Source organism: Oncorhynchus clarkii, chromosome 14, assembly GCF_045791955.1.
Source record: "Oncorhynchus clarkii lewisi isolate Uvic-CL-2024 chromosome 14, UVic_Ocla_1.0, whole genome shotgun sequence".
Taxonomy (NCBI): domain Eukaryota; kingdom Metazoa; phylum Chordata; class Actinopteri; order Salmoniformes; family Salmonidae; genus Oncorhynchus; species Oncorhynchus clarkii.
This window is the reverse complement of record NC_092160.1, coordinates 32899719-32922681: the sequence shown is the minus strand read 5'-3', so window position 1 is coordinate 32922681 and position 22963 is coordinate 32899719. Positions and strand designations below refer to the sequence as shown.

At 45.9% G+C, this 22963-nt stretch overlaps 1 protein-coding gene across 1 annotated transcript in view; it reads left to right on the top strand.

Annotated features, from left to right (window-relative positions):
- Positions 1 to 22963, top strand: part of LOC139366527 (glutamate receptor 3-like) — a 233824-nt gene that overhangs the window by 67210 nt on the left and 143651 nt on the right. Inside the window, exon 3 of the mRNA XM_071104130.1 lies at positions 22757 to 22963. This exon is cut by the window's right edge and continues 33 nt beyond it. Coding sequence (XP_070960231.1) covers positions 22757 to 22963 — 207 coding nt within the window. The remainder of the gene's footprint in view (positions 1 to 22756) is intronic.

Sequence of the window (22963 nt, the reverse complement as noted above, 5' to 3'; positions counted from 1 at the left end):
TGTTTGTCTGTGTGTTTGTGTGTGTGTGTGTGGGTGTGTGTGTGTCTGTGTGTGTCTGTTATCTTCCAACTGGGTGCAGATAGCGGTTAATTGCTTGCCAATTTTGTTTCACTGTGGGGAAACGCCACACAGCCGAGGCAGTCATGCACGCGATCTGTGTGTGTTCAATACCTTGTGTCAGTTATGGATTAATTTATTTCTTTTCTCCAGAATTATTACGAAGCAAACCATGTTATCTCACGTCTACCATCAACAAGCAGAGTCACTATCAGTTCTTTCCCATTGGAGCCGTTGAGTTTATCACCAGTGTTCTTATTCAAACAGTCCTCCTCTCGTTAGACAATCAGATCTCTGATTCATTCTGTGGGTGTGTGACAGAGGTCGTTGTTTAGCTGAACATAGCCAGACTTTTATTTTGGGGAAAAACCACCACATAGTCAGACCCTTTTTTGGGGGGGAAAACCATCACATAGCCAGTCCTTTATACTGGGTAAAACCATCACATAGCCAGTCCTTTATTTGGGGTAAACCCATCACATAGCCAGTCCTTTATTTGGGGTAAAACCATCACATAGCCAGTCCTTTATTTGGGGTAAAACCATCACATAGCCAGTCCTTTATTTGGGGTAAAACCATCACATAGCCAGACCTTTATTTTGAGGGAAACCATCACATAGCCAGTCCTTTATTTGGGGTAAAACCATCACATAGCCAGTCCTTTATTTGGGGTAAAACCATCACATAGCCAGACCTTTATTTTGAGGGAAACCATCAAATAGCCAGTCCTTTATTTGGGGTAAAACCATCACATAGCCAGTCCTTTATTTGGGGTAAAACCATCACATAGCCAGACCTTTATTTTGGGGAAAACCATCACATAGCCAGACCTTTATTCCGGGTAAAACCATCACATAGCCAGACCTTTATTCTGGGTAAAACCATCACATAGCCAGACCTTTATTTTGGGGAAAACCATCACATAGCCAGACCTTTATTTTGGGGAAAACCATCACATAGCCAGACCTTTATTCTGGGTAAAACCATCACATAGCCAGACCTTTATACTGGGTAAAACCATCACATAGCCAGTCCTTTATTCTGGGTAAAACCATCACATAGCCAGACCTTTATTTTGTGGAAAAATGTCACATGGCCAGTCCTTTATTCTGGGTAAAACCATCACATAGCCAGTCCTTTATTCTGGGTAAAACAATCACATAGCCAGACCTTTATTTTGGGGAAAAACGTCACATAGCCAGACTTTTAATTTTGGGGAAAAACGTCACATAGCCAGTCCTTTATTCTGGGTTAAACCATCACATAGCCAGACCTTTATTCTGGGTAAAACCATCACATAGCCAGTCCTTTATTCTGGGTTAAACCATCACATAGCTAGACCTTTATTCTGGGTTAAACCATCACATAGCCAGACCTTTATTCTGGGTTAAACCATCACATAGCCAGTCCTTTATTCTGGGTAAAACCATCACATAGCCAGACCTTTATTCTGGGTTAAACCATCACATAGCCAGACCATTATTTTGGGGAAAACCATCACATAGCCAGACCTTTATTCTGGGTAAAACCATCACATAGCCAGACCTTTATTTTGGGTAAAACCATCACATAGCCAGACCTTTATTTTGGGGAAAACCATCACATAGCCAGTCCTTTATTATGGGTAAAACCATCACATAGCCAGACCTTTATTCTGGGTTAAACCATCACATAGCCAGTCCTTTATTCTGGGTAAAACCATCACATAGCCAGTCCTTTATTCTGGGTAAAACCATCACATAGCCAGTCCTTTATTCTGGATAAAACCATCACATAGCCAGACCTTTATTTTGGGGAAAACCATCACATAGCCAGACCTTTATTTTGGGGAAAACCATCACATAGCCAGACCTTTATTTTGGGTAAAACCATCACATAGCCAGACCTTTATTCTGGGTTAAACCATCACATAGCCAGTCCTTTATTCTGGGTAAAACCATCACATAGCCAGACCTTTATTCTGGGTAAAACCATCACATAGCCAGTCCTTTATTCTGGGTAAAACCATCACATAGCCAGTCCTTTATTCTGGGTTAAACCATCACATAGCCAGTCCTTTATTCTGGGTAAAACCGTCACATAGCCAGACCTTTATTCTGGGTAAAACCATCACATAGCCAGTCCTTTATTCTGGGTAAAACCATCACATAGCCAGACCTTTATTCTGGGTAAAACCATCACATAGCCAGTCCTTTATTCTGGGTAAAACCATCACATAGCCAGTCCTTTATTCTGGGTTAAACCATCACATAGCCAGTCCTTTATTCTGGGTAAAACCGTCACATAGCCAGACCTTTATTCTGGGTAAAACCATCACAGAGCCAGACCTTTATACTGGGTAAAACCATCACATAGCCAGTCCTTTATTCTGGGTAAAACCATCACATAGCCAGTCCTTTATTCTGGGTTAAACCATCACATAGCCAGTCCTTTATTCTGGGTAAAACCATCACATAGCCAGACCTTTATTCTGGGTTAAACCATCACATAGCCAGACCTTTATTCTGGGTAAAACCATCACATAGCCAGACCTTTATTCTGGGTTAAACCATCACATAGCCAGTCCTTTATTCTGGGTAAAACCATCACATAGCCAGACCTTTATTCTGGGTTAAACCATCACATAGCCAGTCCTTTATTCTGGGTAAAACCATCACATAGCCAGACCTTTATTCTGGGTTAAACCATCACATAGCCAGTCCTTTATTCTGGGTTAAACCATCACATAGCCAGACCTTTATTCTGGGTTAAACCATCACATAGCCAGTCCTTTATTCTGGGTAAAACCATCACATAGCCAGACCTTTATTCTGGGTTAAACCATCACATAGCCAGACCTTTATTCTGGGTTAAACCATCACATAGCCAGACCTTTATTCTGGGTAAAACCATCACATAGCCAGACCTTTATTCTGGGGAAAACCATCACATAGCCAGTCCTTTATTCTGGGTAAAACCATCACATAGCCAGACCTTTATTCTGGGTAAAAGCATCACATAGCCAGTCCTTTATTCTGGGTAAAACCATCACATAGCCAGACCTTTATTCTGGGTTAAACCATCACATAGCCAGTCCTTTATTCTGGGGAAAACCATCACATAGCCAGACCTTTATTCTGGGTAAAACCATCACATAGCCAGTCCTTTATTCTGGGTAAAACCATCACATAGCCAGACCTTTATTCTGGGTTAAACCATCACATAGCCAGACCTTTATTCTGGGGAAAACCGTCACATAGCCAGACCTTTATTCTGGGTAAAACCATCACATAGCCAGACCTTTATTCTGGGTTAAACCATCACATAGCCAGACCTTTATTCTGGGTTAAACCATCACATAGCCAGTCCTTTATTCTGGGGAAAACCATCACATAGCCATTCCTTTATTCTGGGTTAAACCATCACATAACCAGTCCTTTATTCTGGGGAAAACCTTCACATAGCCAGACCTTTATTCTGGGTAAAACCATCACATAGCCAGTCCTTTATTCTGGGTTAAACCATCACATAGCCAGACCTTTATTCTGGGTTAAACCATCACATAGCCAGACCTTTATTCTGGGTTAAACCATCACATAGCCAGTCCTTTATTCTGGGTTAAACCATCACATAGCCAGTCCTTTATTCTGGGTAAAACCATCACATAGCCAGACCTTTATTCTGGGTTAAACCATCACATAGCCAGACCTTTATTCTGGGTTAAACCATCACATAGCCAGACCTTTATTCTGGGTAAAACCATCACATAGCCAGACCTTTATTCTGGGTTAAACCATCACATAGCCAGACCTTTATTCTGGGTAAAACCATCACATAGCCAGACCTTTATTCTGGGTAAAACCATCACATAGCCAGACCTTTATTCTGGGTAAAACCATCACATAGCCAGACCTTTATTCTGGGTTAAACCATCACATAGCCAGACCTTTATTCTGGGTAAAACCGTCACATAGCCAGACCTTTATTCTGGGTTAAACCATCACATAGCCAGACCTTTATTCTGGGTTAAACCATCACATAGCCAGACCTTTATTCTGGGTTAAACTGATTGTTCATCCCTATTGTTTACTCTTCTTCTGACAGGTGTCACTAATGAGCTCTAGTTATATAAGGACTGTTGTCTAGTCTGGTCTTATGATCATATTCACATGTATTACATTTTTATCAGGCCCCGTTTATGCAGTCTTATAGCCCAGATACAGTCTAGAGCACATTTTCTTTGTCAGGCAGGTAAGATATCTCTCAGGGAGGGAAACAGCCAGGGAAGAAAAGATTGAATAGAGGGCTATTGAGTCTCTATGGTTGATTGGCCACACACTTGCATGCATATCACACATATACAGTTCATTGGCCACTCTCTGGATTAAGTGACGGTGTCATCATGGTGGCATGTCCTGCATAGCCAAAAAGAGTGAGAGAAGGAGGGAGGAGGCAGGAGTAGGGAAGAAGGTAGGGGAAGTTGGAGGGAGATGGGGAGAGAGAGCGGAGGGAAGAGGCAGAGGTAAGGAAGAAGGTAGAGGAGGAATCATACAGAGATAGTTTAGCCAGGCCCCGTGCTGGAGGGATGTGAGGTTACGAGAGGAAGGTAATAAGAAGGGAAGAAGAGGAGGGTGCAGGAAGCAGAGAGGATGGATGTAAGAGACAAGGACAAGGAAAGATAATGAGAGGAGAACAGAGAGAGTATGAGTAAGGATAACATGGGGCCAAGAGGAGAACAGAGAGAGAGTATGAGTAAGGATAACATGGGGCCAAGAGGAGAACAGAGAGAGTATGAGTAAGGATAACATGGGGCCAAGAGGAGAACAGAGAGAGTATGAGTAAGGATAACATGGGGCCAAGAGGAGAACAGAGAGAGAGTATGAGTAAGGATAACATGGGGCCAAGAGGAGAACAGAGAGAGTATGAGTAAGGATAACATGGGGCTAATAGGAGAACAGAGAGAGAGAGTATGAGTAAGGATAACATGGGGCCAAGAGGAGAACAGAGAGAGTATGAGTAAGGATAACATGGGGCCAAGAGGAGAACAGAGAGAGTATGAGTAAGGATAACATGGGGCCAAGAGGAGAACAGAGAGAGAGTATGAGTAAGGATAACATGGGGCCAAGAGGAGAACAGAGAGAGTATGAGTAAGGATAACATGGGGCCAAGAGGAGAACAGAGAGAGTATGAGTAAGGATAACATGGGGCCAAGAGGAGAACACAGAGAGAGTATGAGTAAGGATAACATGGGGCCAAGAGGAGAACAGAGAGAGAGTATGAGTAAGGATAACATGGGGCCAAGAGGAGAACAGAGAGAGTATGAGTAAGGATAACATGGGGCCAAGAGGAGAACAGAGAGAGTATGAGTAAGGATAACATGGGGCCAAGAGGAGAACAGAGAGAGTATGAGTAAGGATAACATGGGGCCAAGAGGAGAACAGAGAGAGTATGAGTAAGGATAACATGGGGCCAAGAGGAGAACAGAGAGAGTATGAGTAAGGATAACATGGGGCCAAGAGGAGAACAGAGAGAGTATGAGTAAGGATAACATGTGGCCAAAAGGAGAACAGAGAGAGTATGAATAAGGATAACATGGGGCCAAGAGGAGAACAGAGAGAGAGTATGAGTAAGGATAACATGGGGCCAAGAGGAGAACAGAGAGAGTATGAGTAAGGATAACATGGGGCTAATAGGAGAACAGAGAGAGAGTATGAGTAAGGATAACATGGGGCCAAGAGGAGAACAGAGAGAGTATGAGTAAGGATAACATGGGGCCAAGAGGAGAACATAGAGAGTATGAGTAAGGATAACATGGGGCCAAGAGGAGAACAGAGAGAGAGTATGAGTAAGGATAACATGGGGCCAAGAGGAGAACAGAGAGAGTATGAGTAAGGATAACATGGGGCCAAGAGGAGAACAGAGAGAGTATGAGTAAGGATAACATGGGGCCAAGAGGAGAACACAGAGAGAGTATGAGTAAGGATAACATGGGGCCAAGAGGAGAACAGAGAGAGAGTATGAGTAAGGATAACATGGGGCCAAGAGGAGAACAGAGAGAGTATGAGTAAGGATAACATGGGGCCAAGAGGAGAACAGAGAGAGTATGAGTAAGGATAACATGGGGCCAAGAGGAGAACAGAGAGAGTATGAGTAAGGATAACATGGGGCCAAGAGGAGAACAGAGAGAGTATGAGTAAGGATAACATGGGGCCAAGAGGAGAACAGAGAGAGTATGAGTAAGGATAACATGGGGCCAAGAGGAGAACAGAGAGAGTATGAGTAAGGATAACATGTGGCCAAAAGGAGAACAGAGAGAGTATGAATAAGGATAACATGGGGCCAAGAGGAGAACAGAGAGAGAGAGTATGAGTAAGGATAACATGGGGCCAAGAGGAGAACAGAGAGAGTATGAGTAAGGATAACATGGGGCCAAGAGGAGAACAGAGAGAGAGTATGAGTAAGGATAACATGGGGCCAAGAGGAGAACAGAGAGAGTATGAGTAAGGATAACATGGGGCCAATAGGAGAACAGAGAGAGAGTATGAGTAAGGATAACATGGGGCCAAGAGGAGAACAGAGAGAGAGTATGAGTAAGGATAACATGGGGCCAAAAGGAGAACAGAGAGAGTATGAGTAAGGATAACATGGGGCCAAGAGGAGAACAGAGAGAGTATGAGTAAGGATAACTCGGGGCCAAGAGGAGAACAGAGAGAGTATGAGTAAGGATAACATGGGGCCAAGAGGAGAACAGAGAGAGAGTATGAGTAAGGATGAGAAGAGTTAGATGAGACGGATGTAGTGTATATTAGAAGATACAGAGGAGGTGTAGGGGCTGTAGGGGCTGTAGGGGCTGTAGAGGGTTGTCCCCAGCTATAGAGGAGGTATAGGGCAGTAGAGGGTTGTCCTCAGGTACAGAGGAGGTATAGAGGCAGTAGAGGGTTGTCCTCAGGTACAGAGGAGGTATAGAGGCAGTAGAGGATTGTCCTCAGGTACAGAGGAGGTATAGAGGCAGTAGAGGGTTGTCCTCAGGTACAGAGGAGGTATAGGGGCAGTAGATGATTGTCCTCAGGTACAGAGGAGGTATAGGGGCAGTAGAGGGTTGTCCTCAGGTACAGAGGACGTATAGGGGCAGTAGAGGGTTGTCCTCAGGTACAGAGTAGGTATAGGGGTAGTAGAGGGTTGTCCTCAGGTACAGAGGAGGTAAAGGGGCAGTAGAGGATTGTCCTCAGGTACAGAGTAGGTATAGGGGTAGTAGAGGGTTGTCCTCAGGTACAGAGGAGGTATAGAGGCAGTAGAGGGTTGTCCTCAGGTATAGAGGAGGTATAGGGCAGTAGAGGGTTGTCCTCAGGTACAGAGGATGTATAGGGGCAGTAGAGGATTGTCCTCAGGTACAGAGTAGGTATAGAGGCAGTAGAGGGTTGTCCTCAGGTATAGAGGAGGTATAGGGCAGTAGAGGGTTGTCCTCAGGTACAGATGAGGTATAGGGGCAGTAGAGGGTTGTCCTCAGGCACAGAGGAGGTATAGAGGCAGTAGAGGGTTGTCCTCAGGTACAGAGGAGGTATAGGGGCAGTAGAGGATTGTCCTCAGGTACAGAGGAGGTATAGGGCAGTAGAGGGTTGTCCTCAGGTATAGAGGAGGTATAGGGCAGTAGAGGGTTGTCCTCAGGTACAGAGGATGTATAGGGGCAGTAGAGGATTGTCCTCAGGTACAGAGGAGGTATAGAGGCAGTAGAGGGTTGTCCTCAGGTACAGAGGAGGTATAGGGGCAGTAGATGATTGTCCTCAGGTACAGAGGAGGTATAGGGGCAGTAGATGGTTGTCCTCAGGTACAGAGTAGGTATAGGGGTAGTAGAGGGTTGTCCTCAGGTACAGAGGAGGTATAGGGGCAGTAGAGGATTGTCCTCAGGTACAGAGTAGGTATAGGGGTAGTAGAGGGTTGTCCTCAGGCACAGAGGAGGTATAGGGCAGTAGAGGGTTGTCCTCAGGTACAGATGATGTATAGTGGCAGTAGAGGATTGTCCTCAGGTACAGAGTAGGTATAGAGGCAGTAGAGGGTTGTCCTCAGGTATAGAGGATGTATAGGGCAGTAGAGGGTTGTCCTCAGGTACAGATGAGGTATAGGGGCAGTAGAGGGTTGTCCTCAGGCACAGAGGAGGTATAGAGGCAGTAGAGAGTTGTACTCGGGTACAGAGGAGGTGTAGGGACAGTAGAGGGCTGTCCTTAGTTACATAGGAGGTATAGGGCAATAGAGGATTGTCACCAGCTACAGAGGAGGTATAGGGGAAGAAGAGGGTTGTCCACAGGTATAGAGGAGGTATAGGGGCAGTGGAGGGTTGTCCTCAGGTACAGAGGGGTATAGAGGCAGTGGAGGGTTGTCCTCAGGTACAGAGGGGGTATAGGGCAGTAGAGGATTGTCCTCAGGTACAGAGGAGGTATAGGGGCAGTAGAGGATGGTCCTCAGGTACAGAGTAGGTATAGGGCAGTAGAGGATTGTCCTCAGGTACAGAGGAGGTATAGGGGCAGTAGAGGATTGTCCTCAGGTACAGAGGAGGTATGGGGGCAGTAGAGGATTGTCCTCAGGCACAGAGGAGGTATAGGGGCAGTAGAGGATTGTCCTCAGGTACAGAGGAGGTATAGAGGCATTAGAGGATTGTCCTCAGGTACAGAGGAGGTATAGGGGCAGTAGAGGATTGTCCTCAGGTACAGAGGAGGTATAGGGGCAGTAGAGGATTGTCCTCAGGTACAGAGGAGGTATAGAGGCAGTAGAGGGTTGTCCTCCGGTACAGAGGAGATGTAAGGACAGTAGAGGATGGTCCTCAGGCACAGAGTAGGTATAAGGGCAGTAGAGGATTGTCCTCAGGTACAGAGGAGGTATAGGGGCAGTAGAGGATTGTCCTCAGGTACAGAGGAGGTATAGGGGCAGTAGAGGGTTGTCCTCAGGTACAGAGGAGGTATAGGGGCAGTAGAGGATGGTCCTCAGGTACAGAGTAGGTATAGGGGCAGTAGAGGATTGTCCTCAGGTACAGAGGAGGTATAGGGGCAGTAGAGGATTGTCCTCAGGTACAGAGGAGGTATAGGGGCAGTAGAGGATTGTCCTCAGGCACAGAGGAGGTATAGGGGCAGTAGAGGATTGTCCTCAGGTACAGAGGAGGTATAGAGGCAGTAGAGGATTGTCCTCAGGTACAGAGGAGGTATAGGGGCAGTAGAGGATTGTCCTCAGGTACAGAGGAGGTATAGGGGCAGTAGAGGATTGTCCTCAGGTACAGAGGAGGTATAGGGGCAGTAGAGGATTGTCCTCAGGCACAGAGGAGGTATAGGGGCAGTAGAGGATTGTCCTCAGGTACAGAGGAGGTATAGAGGCAGTAGAGGATTGTCCTCAGGTACAGAGGAGGTATAAGGGCAGTAGAGGATTGTCCTCAGGTACAGAGGAGGTATAGAGGCAGTAGAGGGTTGTCCTCCGGTACAGAGGAGGTGTAAGGACAGTAGAGGATGGTCCTCAGGCACAGAGTAGGTATAGGGGCAGTAGAGGATTGTCCTCAGGTACAGAGGAGGTATAGGGGCAGTAGAGGATTGTCCTCAGGTACAGAGGAGGTATAGGGGCAGTAGAGGGTTGTCCTCAGGTACAGAGGGGTATAGAGGCAGTAGAGGTTTGTCCTCAAGTACAGAGGATGTATAGGGGCAGTAGAGGATTGTCCTCGGGTACGAGGAGGTATAGGGGCAGTATAAGATTGTCCTAAGGTACAGAGGAGATATAGGGGCAGTAGAGGGTGGCCCTCAGGTACAGAGGGGTATAGAGGCAGTAGAGGGTGGCCCTCAGGTACAGAGGAAGTATAGGGGCAGTATAAGATTGTCCTCAGGTACAGAGGAGGTATAGGGGCAGTATAAGATTGTCCTTAGGTACAGATGAGGTATAGGGGCAGTAGAGGGTGGCCCTCAGGTACAGAGGAGGTTTAGGGGCAGTAGATGATTGTCCTCAGGTACAGAGGAGGTATAGGGGCAGTAGAGGGTTGCCCTCAGGCACAGAGGAGGTATAGAGGTAGTATAGGATTTGTCCTCGAGTACAGAGGAGGTATAGGGGCAGTATAAGATTGTCCTCAGGTACAGAGGAGGTATAGGGGCAGTAGAGGGTTGTCACCAGCTACAGAGGAGGTATAGGGGCAGTAAAGGGTTGTTCTCAGGTATAGAGGAGGTATAGGGGCAGTGGAGGGTTGTCCTCAGGTACAGAGGAGGTATAGGTGCAGTAGAGGGTTTTCCTCATGTACAGAGGAGGTATAGAGGCAGTAGAGGGTTGTCCTCAGGTACAGAGGAGGTATAGAGGCAGTAGAGGGTTGTCCTCAGGTACAGAGGAGGTATAGGGCAGTAGATGATTGTCCTCAGGTACAGAGGAGGTATAGTGCAGTAGAGGGTTGTCCTCAGGTACAGAGGAGGTATAGGGGCAGTAGAGGGTTGTTTCCAGCTATAGAGGAGGTATAGTGGCAGTAGAGGGTTGTCCTCAGGGATATAGGAGGTATAGGGGCAGTAGAGGGTTGTCCTCAGGTATAGAGGAGGGATAGGGGCAGGAGAGGGTTGTCCTCAGGTACAGAGTAGGGGTAGGGGCAGTAGAGGGTTGTCCTCAGGTACAGAGGAGGTATAGGGGCAGTAGAGGGTTGTCCTCAGGTATAGAGGAGGGATAGGGGCAGTAGAGGGTTGTCCTCAGGTATAGAGGGGGGATAGGGGCAGTAGAAGGTTGTCACCAGCTATAGAGGAGGTATAGGGGCAGTAGAAGGTTGTCACCATCTATAGAGGAGGGATAGGGGCAGTAGAGGGTTGTCCTCAGGTATAGAGGGGGGATAGGGGCAGTAGAAGGTTGTCACCAGCTATAGAGGAGGGATAGGGGCTGTAGCCTCTGCTCTGACTGGGTGAGATCCAGATTAACTTGACTATGTGGGGGAGGGTCTTCAGGCCAGACCCCCTACCCTCCACTCATCCATCACATCACACACACTCCAGTCAAACACACACTCATGCGCACACACACACACACACACACAGACAGACACGTAGTACCTTTTAGTTCGACCATGTCTGATGAGGATTTATTCAGTGGAAAACTTCCTCAGGCAACGATCCCTTATAAAATGACTTTTGTAAACGTGTGATATGTTGATCTCTTTTACTGCAGACGAGATTAATAGATGGGGCCGCCCTCCTTTTATCAATAATAATATTTTATTTATCAATAGTTTCTGGATTCCTTTTATCATTGTAAATAACGTGGCATGAAAGCCTAAACAAGTCATCGCATCTCTTAAAGTGTCATGGCCATCATTTTGGGCAACGGGAGGCGAGGCGTCGGTGAATTTGAGGGGCTGGCATTTGAGTAAATGGTTTGAAGCACTTCACAGCTCTAAATGGCATGAGCCGATTCAATCCCCCGAAGCACTTATGAGCTATCTTCTTCTGTGTGTGTGTGTGTGTGTGTGTGTGTGTGTGTGTGTGTGTGTGTGTGTGTGTGTGTGTGTGTGTGTGTGTGTGTGTGTGTGTGTGTGTGTGTGTGTGTGTGTGTGTGTGTGTGTGTGTGTGTGTGTGTGTGTGTGTGTGTGTGTGTGTGTCTGTGTCTGTGTCTGTGTGTGTGTGTGTGTGTGTGTGTGAGACAGCATTTTGCTGGCTCTAAAGAGGACATGTCTGATGTAGGCCTGGGAGAACAGAGAGATGGAGGGATGGAGAGGGAGAGAAAGGGGAAGGAAGAGGGATAGGGAGAACAGAGAGATGTAGGGATGGAGAGGGAGAGAAAGGGGAAGGAAGAGAGAAAGGGAGAAGGGAGGGAAAGAAAAGGGGGAGCGGAAGGGAAAGGGACTGTGGAGAAGGAAAGAGAGGTCAGGGAATACAGTCAGGACAAGAGGGATAGAAAGAGAAGGAGATGGGGGTAAACAGAGGAGAGAGGAGAGAGAGAGGAGAGAGAGAGGCGAGAGAGGAGAGAGAGAGAGAGAAGAGAGAGAGAGAGAGGAGAGAGAGATAGGAGAGAGAGAGGAGAATGAGAAGAGAAGCAGTAAAGATATATAATCACCAGTGACATTTACATCAGCATACAGAGGCCTCCTCCCTTTTCCCACGGCAACAGAAGACTCTATGTACATCCCAAATGGCACCCTATTCCATATACTGTATACTGCACTACTTTTGACCAAGGTCCATAAGACGCTGGTCAAAAAGTAGTGCACTATATGTGGAATAGGGTGCCATTTGGGATGAAGAATCTGGTTGACAGACCATGAGAGTACATGGAAACCCAGATACTTGGAGAGCCTGGAGAGGGTTCTTTAGGAAACATCAGCCTAGCTAGTGAGTAACCTTGCAGGACAGCCTGTTAACTAGGGTTTCAGGACAGCCTGTTAACTAGGGTTTCAGGCCAGTTTACAGGACAGCCTGTTAACTAGGGTTTCAGGACAGCCTGTTAACTAGGGTTTCAGGACAGCCTGTTAACTATGGTTTCAGGCCAGTTTACAGGACAGCCTGTTAACTAGGGTTTCAGGCCAGTTTACAGGACAGCCTGTTAACTAGGGTTTCAGGCTAGTTTACAGGACAGCCTGTTAACTAGGGTTTCAGGACAGCCGGTTAACTAGGGTTTCAGGACAGCCTGTTAACTAGGGTTTCAGGCCAGTTTACAGGACAGCCTGTTAACTAGGGTTTCAGGACAGCCTGTTAACTAGGGTTTCAGGACAGCCTGTTAACTAGGGGTTCAGGACAGCCTGTTAACTAGGGTATCAGGACAGCCTGTTAACTAGGGTTTCAGGACAGCCTGTTAACTAGGGTTTCAGGACAGCCTGTTAACTAGTGTTTCAGGACAGCCTGTTGACTAGGGTTTCAGGACAGCCTGTTAACTAGGGTTTCAGGACAGCCTGTTAACTAGTGTTTCAGGACAGCCTGTTAACTAGTGTTTCAGGCCAGTTTACAGGACAGCCTGTTAACTAGGGTTTCAGGACAGCCTGTTAACTAGGGTTTCAGGACAGCCTGTTAACTAGGGTTTCAGGACAGCCTGTTAACTAGGGTTTCAGGCTAGTTTACAGGCCAGCCTGTTAACTAATGTTTCAGGACAGCCTGTTAACTAGGGTTTCAGGACAGCCTAGTGTTTCAGGCTAGTTTACAGGAAAGGCTGTTAACTAGGGTTTCAGGACAGCCTGTTAACTAGGGTTTCAGGACAGCCTGTTAACTAGGGTTTCAGGACAGCCTGTTAACTAGTGTTTCAGGCTAGTTTACAGGACAGCCTGTTAACTAGGGTTTCAGGACAGCCTGTTAACTAGTGTTTCAGGCCAGTTTACAGGACAGCCTGTTAACTAGGGTTTCAGGACAGCCTGTTAACTAGGGTTTCAGGACAGGCTGTTAACTAGTGTCTAAGGCCAGTTTACAGGACAGCCTGTTAACGAGGGTTTCAGGTCGGCTTACAGGACAGCCTGTTAACTAGCGTTTCAGGCCAGTTTACAGGACAGCCTGTTAACTAGGGTTTCAGGACAGCTTGTTAACTAGGGTTTCAGGACAGCCTGTTAACTAGGGTTTCAGGACAGCCTGTTAACTAGGGTATCAGGACAGCCTGTTAACTAGGGTTTCAGGACAGCCTGTTAACTAGGGTTTCAGGACAGCCTGTTAACTAGTGTTTCAGGACAGCCTGTTAACTAGGGTTTTAGGACAGCCTGTTAACTAGGGTTTCAGGACAGCCTGTTAACTAGTGTTTCAGGATAGCCTGTTAACTAGTGTTTCAGGCCAGTTTACAGGACAGCCTGTTAACTAGGGTTTCAGGACAGGCTGTTAACTAGTGTCTAAGGCCAGTTTACAGGACAGCCTGTTAACGAGGGTTTCAGGTCGGCTTACAGGACAGCCTGTTAACTAGCGTTTCAGGCCAGTTTACAGGACAGCCTGTTAACTAGGGTTTCAGGACAGCTTGTTAACTAGGGTTTCAGGACAGCCTGTTAACTAGGGTTTCAGGACAGCCTGTTAACTAGGGTATCAGGACAGCCTGTTAACTAGGGTTTCAGGACAGCCTGTTAACTAGTGTTTCAGGACAGCCTGTTAACTAGGGTTTCAGGACAGCCTGTTAACTAGGGTTTCAGGACAGCCTGTTAACTAGTGTTTCAGGATAGCCTGTTAACTAGTGTTTCAGGCCAGTTTACAGGACAGCCTGTTAACTAGGGTTTCAGGACAGCCTGTTAACTAGGGTTTCAGGACAGCCTGTTAACTAGTGTTTCAGGCCAGTTTACAGGACAGCATGTTAACTAGGGTTTCAGGACAGCCTGTTAACTAGTGTTTCAGGCCAGTTTACAGGACAGCCTGTTAACTAGGGTTTCAGGACAGCCTGTTAACTAGGGTTTCAGGACAGGCTGTTAACTAGGGTTTCAGGACAGCCTGTTAACTAGGGTTTCAGGACAGCCTGTTAACTAGTGTTTCAGGCCAGTTTACAGGACAGCCTGTTAACTAGGGTTTCAGGACAGCCTGTTAACTAGGGTTTCAGGACAGGCTGTTAACTAGTGTCTAAGGCCAGTTTACAGGACAGCCTGTTAACGAGGGTTTCAGGTCGGCATACAGGACAGCCTGTTAACTAGGGTTTCAGGCCAGTTTACAGGACAGCCTGTTAACTAGGGTTTCAGGACAGCTTGTTAACTAGGGTTTCAGGACAGCCTGTTAACTAGGGTTTCAGGACAGCCTGTTAACTAGGGTATCAGGACAGCCTGTTAACTAGGGTTTCAGGACAGCCTGTTAACTAGGGTTTCAGGACAGCCTGTTAACTAGTGTTTCAGGACAGCCTGTTAACTAGGGTTTCAGGACAGCCTGTTAACTAGGGTTTCAGGACAGCCTGTTAACTAGTGTTTCAGGATAGCCTGTTAACTAGTGTTTCAGGCCAGTTTACAGGACAGCCTGTTAACTAGGGTTTCAGGACAGCCTGTTAACTAGGGTTTCAGGACAGCCTGTTAACTAGTGTTTCAGGCCAGTTTACAGGACAGCATGTTAACTAGGGTTTCAGGACAGCCTGTTAACTAGTGTTTCAGGCCAGTTTACAGGACAGCCTGTTAACTAGGGTTTCAGGACAGCCTGTTAACTAGGGTTTCAGGACAGGCTGTTAACTAGGGTTTCAGGACAGCCTGTTAACTAGGGTTTCAGGACAGCCTGTTAACTAGTGTTTCAGGCCAGTTTACAGGACAGCCTGTTAACTAGGGTTTCAGGACAGCCTGTTAACTAGGGTTTCAGGACAGGCTGTTAACTAGTGTCTAAGGCCAGTTTACAGGACAGCCTGTTAACGAGGGTTTCAGGTCGGCATACAGGACAGCCTGTTAACTAGGGTTTCAGGCCAGTTTACAGGACAGCCTGTTAACTAGGGTTTCAGGACAGCTTGTTAACTAGGGTTTCAGGACAGCCTGTTAACTAGGGTTTCAGGACAGCCTGTTAACTAGGGTATCAGGACAGCCTGTTAACTAGGGTTTCAGGACAGCCTGTTAACTAGGGTTTCAGGACAGCCTGTTAACTAGTGTTTCAGGACAGCCTGTTAACTAGGGTTTCAGGACAGCCTGTTAACTAGGGTTTCAGGACAGCCTGTTAACTAGTGTTTCAGGATAGCCTGTTAACTAGTGTTTCAGGCCATTTTACAGGACAGCCTGTTAACTAGGGTTTCAGGACAGCCTGTTAACTAGTGTTTCAGGCCAGTTTACAGGACAGCATGTTAACTAGGGTTTCAGGACAGCCTGTTAACTAGTGTTTCAGGCCAGTTTACAGGACAGCCTGTTAACTAGGGTTTCAGGACAGCCTGTTAACTAGGGTTTCAGGACAGGCTGTTAACTAGGGTTTCAGGACAGCCTGTTAACTAGGGTCTAAGGCCAGCATACAGGACAGCCTGTTACCTAGGGTCTAAGGCCAGTTTACAGGACAGCCTGTTAACTAGGGTTTCAGGACAGGCTGTTAACTAGGGTTTCTGGACAGGCTGTTAACTAGGGTTTCAGGACAGGCTGTTAACTAGGGTTTCAGGCCAGCATACAGGACAGCCTGTTAACGAGGGTTTAAGGCCAGCATACAGGACAGCCTGTTAATGAGGGTTTAAGGCCAGCATACAGGACAGCCTGTTACCTAGGGTCTAAGGCCAGCATACAGGACAGCCTGTTAACGAGGGTTTAAGCCCAGCCTTCTCTGGTGATGTATCTGAAACACACACACATATCCTTGTAGCCCTGTTGAGTGGCCCGATTAAAGGAAATGAGGGCAACACATGCTGGCGGCCTGGGATACCTAGTCAGTTGCACAACCGAATGCATTCAACCGAGATGTGTCTTCCACATTTAACCCAATCTCTCTAAATCATATAGAGGTGCGGAGACTGCCTTAATCGACATCAACGTCATCGGCGCCCGGGGATTAGTTGTTGTTGTGTGTGTGTTTTGTAGGGGGGGGGGGGGGGGTGCGTGGGACAAGCAAAGGAGGAAGCGGAGGGCAAATTGGGTTTTTGTGTGTGCCAGTGTTCTCTAATTGTGTGTGCCAGTGTTCTCTAATTGTGTGTGCCAGTGTTCTCTAATTGTGTGTGTTGCTTGTGCAGTAAATATGCAAAATTGAAATTCAATGTGATACACAAGGAATCTCTGAGTTATCCAAACTGATAACGCATGCCTCCGGACACACACACAAAGACACACCTGGTTTGTTTCCACCTACCACATTTATTTCAGTTTCACCTAATTACGAGAGGGATGAGACACAAAGCATGGAGCACAGCGTTACTCCGTTAAGCATTTATCCCTGACAAGCCGGCCAGGCCTCTCTCTCTCCTGGATGAATGATGAAGTCGTCTTTGGGTCCAATCTATGCTCCATAAAGCTCTAGAGAGATAACAGGGATATTGTTATGGCTTGTTAAAAAGAGAGGGAGAAAGAGAGGGAGAAAGAGATAGCTAGGGAATAAGAGAGTGAGAAAGAGATAGCTAGTGAAAGAGAGAGGGAGGAAGAGATCGGTCTCTCTCTGTCTCAATTCAATTCAATTTACGGGTGTTATTGGCATGGGAAACATATGTTTACATTGCTAAAGCAAGTTAAATAGATAATAAACAAAAGTGAAATAAACAAAAATTAACAGTAAACATTACACTCACAAAAGTTCCAAAATAATAAAGACATTTCAAATGTCATATTGTGTGCAAAGAGTTAAAGTACAAAAGGGAAAATAAATAAACATAAAAATTGTTTGTATTTACAATGGTGTTTGTTCTTCACTGCATGCCGTTTTCTTGTGGTAACAGCTCACACATCTTGCTGCTGTGATGTCACACTGTGGTATTTCACCCAATAGATATGGGAGTTTATCAAAATTGGGTCTTTGTGGGTCTGTGTAATCTGAGGGAAATATGTGTCTCTAATATGGGCATACATTTTGCAGTAGGTTGAGAAGTGCAGCTCATTTTGTGGGCAGTGTGCACATAGCCTGTCTTCTCTTGAGAGCCATGTCTGCCTACGGCGGCCTTTCTCAATAGCAAGGCTGTGCTCACTGAGTCTGTACATAGTCAAGACTTTCCGTACGTTTGTGTCAGTCACAGTGGTCAGGGATTCTGCCACTGTGTACTCTCTGTTTAGTTTTTTTTGTTGTTGATTCATTCCAATGTGTCGAGTAATTATCTTTTTGTTTTCTCATGATTTGGTTGGGAGTCCTCTCTCTCTCTCTCTCTCTCTCTCTCTCTCTCTCTCTCTCTCTCTCTCTCTCTCTCTCTCTCTCTCTCTCTCTCATTGTGACTAGAGATAAATGTTCATGGGGAGATGTGGGTTATTGTTTTTTTTGGCTCCTGAGTAGCGCAGTGGTGTCAGACACTGCATCTCAGTGCAAGAGTCATCACTACAGTACCTGGTTCAAATCTGGGCTGCATCACATCCGGCTGTGATTGGGAGTCCCATAGGGCAACGCACAAATGGCCCAGCGTCGTCCGGGTTTGGCCTGGGGTAGGCCGTCATTGTGAATGAGAATTTGTTCTTAACTGACTTGCCTAGTTGAATAAAGGTTAAACAAATCAGAATGTATAGCCACCCTTTACCTTGATGACAGCTTTGCACAGTCTTGGTATCCAGCTACACCTGGAATGTTTTTCCAACAGTCTTGAAGGAGTTCACACATATGCTGAGCACTTGTTGGCTGCTTTACCTTGACTCTATGGTACAACTTATCCCAAACCATCAGAATTATGTGGTAGCCATGCTGGTTAAGTGTGACTTGAAATCTAAATAAATCCTCCTCCACACTTCACGGTGGGAACCACACACACGGAGATCACCCGTTCACGTAGACACGGCAGTTGGAACCAAAAATCTAAAATTTGGACTCATCAGACCAAAGGACACATTTCCACCGGTCTAATATCCATTGCTCATGATTCTTGCCACAAGCGTCTCTTCTTCTTATTGGTGTGCTTTAGTAGTGGTTTCTTTGCAGCAATTCGACAATGAATGCCTGATTCACACAGTCTCCTCTGAACAGTTGATGTTGACATGTGTCTGTTACTTGAACTTTGTAAAACATTTATTTGGGCTGCAATTTCTGAGGCTGTTAACTGTAATGAACGTATCCTCTACAGCAGAGGTAACTCTGGGTATTTTCTTCCTTGTACTGTCCTCGTGAGAGCCAGTTTCATCGTAGCGCTTGATGGTTATTGCAACTGCACTTGAAGAAGCTTATAAAGAAAAACCCTTGAATGAATAGTTCAAACTTTTGACAGGTACTGTATTTAGCAGATGCTATCGTGGGTGTAGCTAAATGCTTGTGTTCCCAGCTCCAACAGTGCAGTAATACCTAGCTAAATGCTTGTGTTCCCAGCTCCAACAGTGCAGTAACACCTAGCTAAATGCTTGTGTTCCCAGCTCCAACAGTGCAGTAATACCTAACTAAATGCTTGTGTTCCCAGCTCCAACAGTGCAGTAATACCTAACTAAATGCTTGTGTTCCCAGATCCAACAGGGCAGTAATACCTAGTTAAATGCTTGTGTTCCCAGCTCCAACAGTGCAGTAATACCTAGCTAAATGCTTGTGTTCCCAGCTCCAACAGTGCAGTAATACCTAACTAAATGCTTGTGTTCCCAGATCCAGCAGTGCAGTAATATCTAAAAATACAAACCAATACACCCAAATCTTAAAAATAAAAATATAGGAATTTATATGTATTGTCAGAGTCTGGAATATAAATAGATATGTATAGGACGGTGTGTATAGACAGTATGGACAGTATATGAATGGAAAAGGTGTGTACAGCAGTAGTTACACAGTGATTTGCGAAAGTATTCACCCCTCTTGTCATTTTTCCTATTTTGTTGCCTTACAACCTGGAATTAAAATAGATTTTTGTCATTTGATTTACATGACATGCCTACAACTTTAAAGATACAAAATATGTTGTTGGGGGAAACAAACAAGAAATAAGACAAAAAAACTGGAAACTTGAGTGTGCATAACTAATCACCCCCACAAAGTCAATACTTTGTAGTGACACCTTTTGCAGCAATTACAGCTGTAAGTCTCTTGGGGTATGTCTCTATAAGCTTGGCACATCTAGCCACTGGGATTTTTGCCCATTATTCAGGGCAAAACTGCTCCAGCTCCTTCAAGTTGGATGGGGTTCCACTGGTGTACAGGAATCTTTAAGTCAAACCACAGATTCTCAATTGGATTGAGGTCTGGGCTTTGACTAGGACCATTCCAATACATTTAAATGTTTCCCCTTAAACCACTTGAGTGTTGCTTTAGCAGTATGTTTAGGGTCATTGTCCTGCTGGAAGGTGAACCTCCGTCCCAGTCTCAAATCTCTGGTAGACAAACAGGTTTCCCTCAATAATTCCCTGTATTTAGCACCATCCATTATTCCTTCAATTCTGACCAGTTTCCCAGTCCCTGCCGATGGAACACATCCCAACAGCATGATGCTGCTTCACTGTGGGGATGGTATTCTCGGGGTGATGAGAGGTGTTGGGTTTGCGCCAGACATAGCATTTTCCTTGATGGCCAAAAAGCTCAATTTTAGTCTCATCTGACCAGAGTACCTTCCTCCATATGTTTGAGGAGTCTCCCACATTACCTTTGACAAACACCAAACATGTTTGCTTATCATTTTCTGGCCACTCGTCCTTAAAGCCCAGCACCGTGGAGTGTGTGGCTAAAAGTGTTCCCATGGACAGATACTCAAATTTCTGCTGTGGCGCTTTGCAGCTTCTTCAGGGTTCTCCTTGGTCTCTTTGATGCTTCTCTGATTAATGCCCTCCCTGCCTGGTCTGTGAGTTTTGGTGGGCGGCCCTCTCTTGGCAGGTTTGTTGTGGTGCCATATTCTTTCCATTTTTTAAATAATGATTAAATGGTGCTCCTTGGGATGTTCAAAGTTTCTGATATTTTTTTATAACCCAACCCTGATCTGTACTTCTCCTCAACTTTGTCCCTGACCTGTTTGGAGAGCTCCTTGGTCTTCATGATGCTGCTTTCTTGGTGGTGCCCCTTGCTTAGTGGTGTTGCAGACTCTCTGGCCTTTCAGAACAGGTGTGTGTATATATACTGAGATCATGTGACAGATCATGTGACACTTAGATTGCAAACAGGTGGATTTTATTTAACTAATTATGTGACTCCTGAAGGTAATTGGTTACACAAGATCTTATTTAGGGGCTTCATAGGAAAGGGGGTGAATACATACATCATGCACACATCACTTTTCCATTTTTTACTTTTTATAATTTTATGTCATTTCATTTCACCAATTTGACTATTTTGTGTATGTCCATTACATGACATCCAAATAAAAATTAATTTAATTGACAGGCTGTTATGTAACAAAATAGGAAAAACACCAAGGGGGGTGAATACTTTTGCAAGGCAATGTATAGGATGAGCCGTGACTAGAACAACCGTATATACATAGGAAGTGGGTAAACAGTATGTAAACATTACTATAGTGACCCGTGTTTAACGACTATGTCTATAGGGCAGCAGTCTCTAAGGTGCAGGGTTGAGAACCGGGTGGTAGCCGGCTAGTAACTGTGACTAAGTTCAGGGCAGGGTACTGACCAGCTAGTGATGACTATTTAACAGCCTGATGGCCTGGAGATTCAAGCTGTTTTTCAGTCCAAGCTGTACAGTCTCCAACCTTCTAGATGGTAACAGGGTGAACAGGCCGTGGTTCGGGTGCTTGAAGTCCTTGATGATCATCTAGATGGTAGCAGGGTGAACAGGCCGTGGCTCGGGTGGCTGAGATCCTTGATGATCATCTAGATGGTAGCAGGGTAAACAGGCCGTGGCTCGGGTGCTTGAAGTCCTTGATGATCATCTAGATGGTAGCAGGGTGAACAGGCCGTGGCTCGGGTGCTTGAAATCCTTGATGATCATCTAGATGGTAGCAGGGTAAACAGGCCGTTGCTCGGGTGCTAGAAGTCCTTGATGATCATCTAGATGGTAGCAGGGTGAACAGGCCGTGGCTCGGGTGCTTGAGGTCCTTGATGGTCATCTTGGCCTTCCTGTGACACCAGTTGCTGTAGATGTCCTGCAGGGCAGGCAGTGTGCCCCGGGTAATGTGTTGGGCTGACGGCACCACCCTCTGGTGCATGCTTAGATATGCAGAGATTTTGGCTCTAGATTTGCAGGAAAAAGCTGTTTCAGGTGTTTGAAAAATGCAAAATTCTCCAACATCTGAATGGCGGGGCCCAGCCCCCAACAGGACCATCCCCCAGCAATCCTCATGTACTTTGTGCCTCTCCTCAGATTTTTGGGGTGTATGACGCCCCTGTGTGAGACGTTACGTCAGGCACGGTACATTCTAGCTGATGTGTTCTAATACCACCCATGGTCAACATGACATTAAAGCAGCAGACGTGATTGGATGTATCATTCCAGAGGCTTGGAAATGTTAGGAACACTTGATTAGCTAATCAGACGGTATGATTTGTCAATCGGAACACTTGATTAGCTAATCAGAAGGTATGATTTGTCAATCGGAACACGTGGAAAGCCAATCTCTTTCAAGTGTGATTAACAGTGGTAGAGTTGTGTATATCAGACACAACACACCCTTAACAGCATTGGAATAAATGTGATGTGTCTGGTTGTCAGGGATACAGTATTTGAAGTGGAAGTGACGACTCAGCTCAGATGTCTTTCTATGTCTGCTACGTTAGGTTAGCCTGCTGCGTGTTTCTTCACTAAACCTTCACCAAATACTATTTGAAATTATTTCAAATACTTGATCTGGGTTTGATTGAGCTTGCCTGATGTAGTGGAAACAATAGAATAGTCAATAGTCCCTGGTCTGTTCTTGACCAAACTGGACGGGTCCTAATCCCAAATGATACCCTATTCCCTTTGTAGTGCACTACTTTTGTCCAGAGCCCTATGAGCCCTATGAGCCCTGGTCAAAAGTATTGTCATTTGCGACATTGCCTGGGTCTTTATTGCTGCCAGATTCTGAGGTCTCACCAGAGAACATGACAGATCTACAAATAAATGCAAGTGTTTTCCCCAGCTGAATAAATGTCATCCTATGCAGATAGGCTCCCTGATAAAGAGTTATGCTGGTTTTATGGCAACATCTAATTCCACAAATTGGCTGTTATAGATTTGATCTGCAGTGTAGCTACCAAGACAATTTGAATTTTCAAACACTTGACATATGTGTGGGTGTGTGTCTGATCTTGTTTTCTCTCTCAAGCATCCTAACGCTTCCCTCCCTCCCTCCCACTCTCCCTCTCTCCCTCTCTCTCCAGTCTGCTCTCAGTTCTCCCGAGGGGTCTATGCCATCTTCGGCTTCTACGATAAAAAGTCCATGAACACCCTGACGTCATTCTGTGGTGCGCTGCACACCTCCTTCGTCACGCCCAGTTACCCCACCGACAACGAGGTGCAGTTTGTCATCCAGATGAGACCTGCACTGCGTGGGGCCGTCCTCAGCCTGCTGTCACACTACAAGTGGC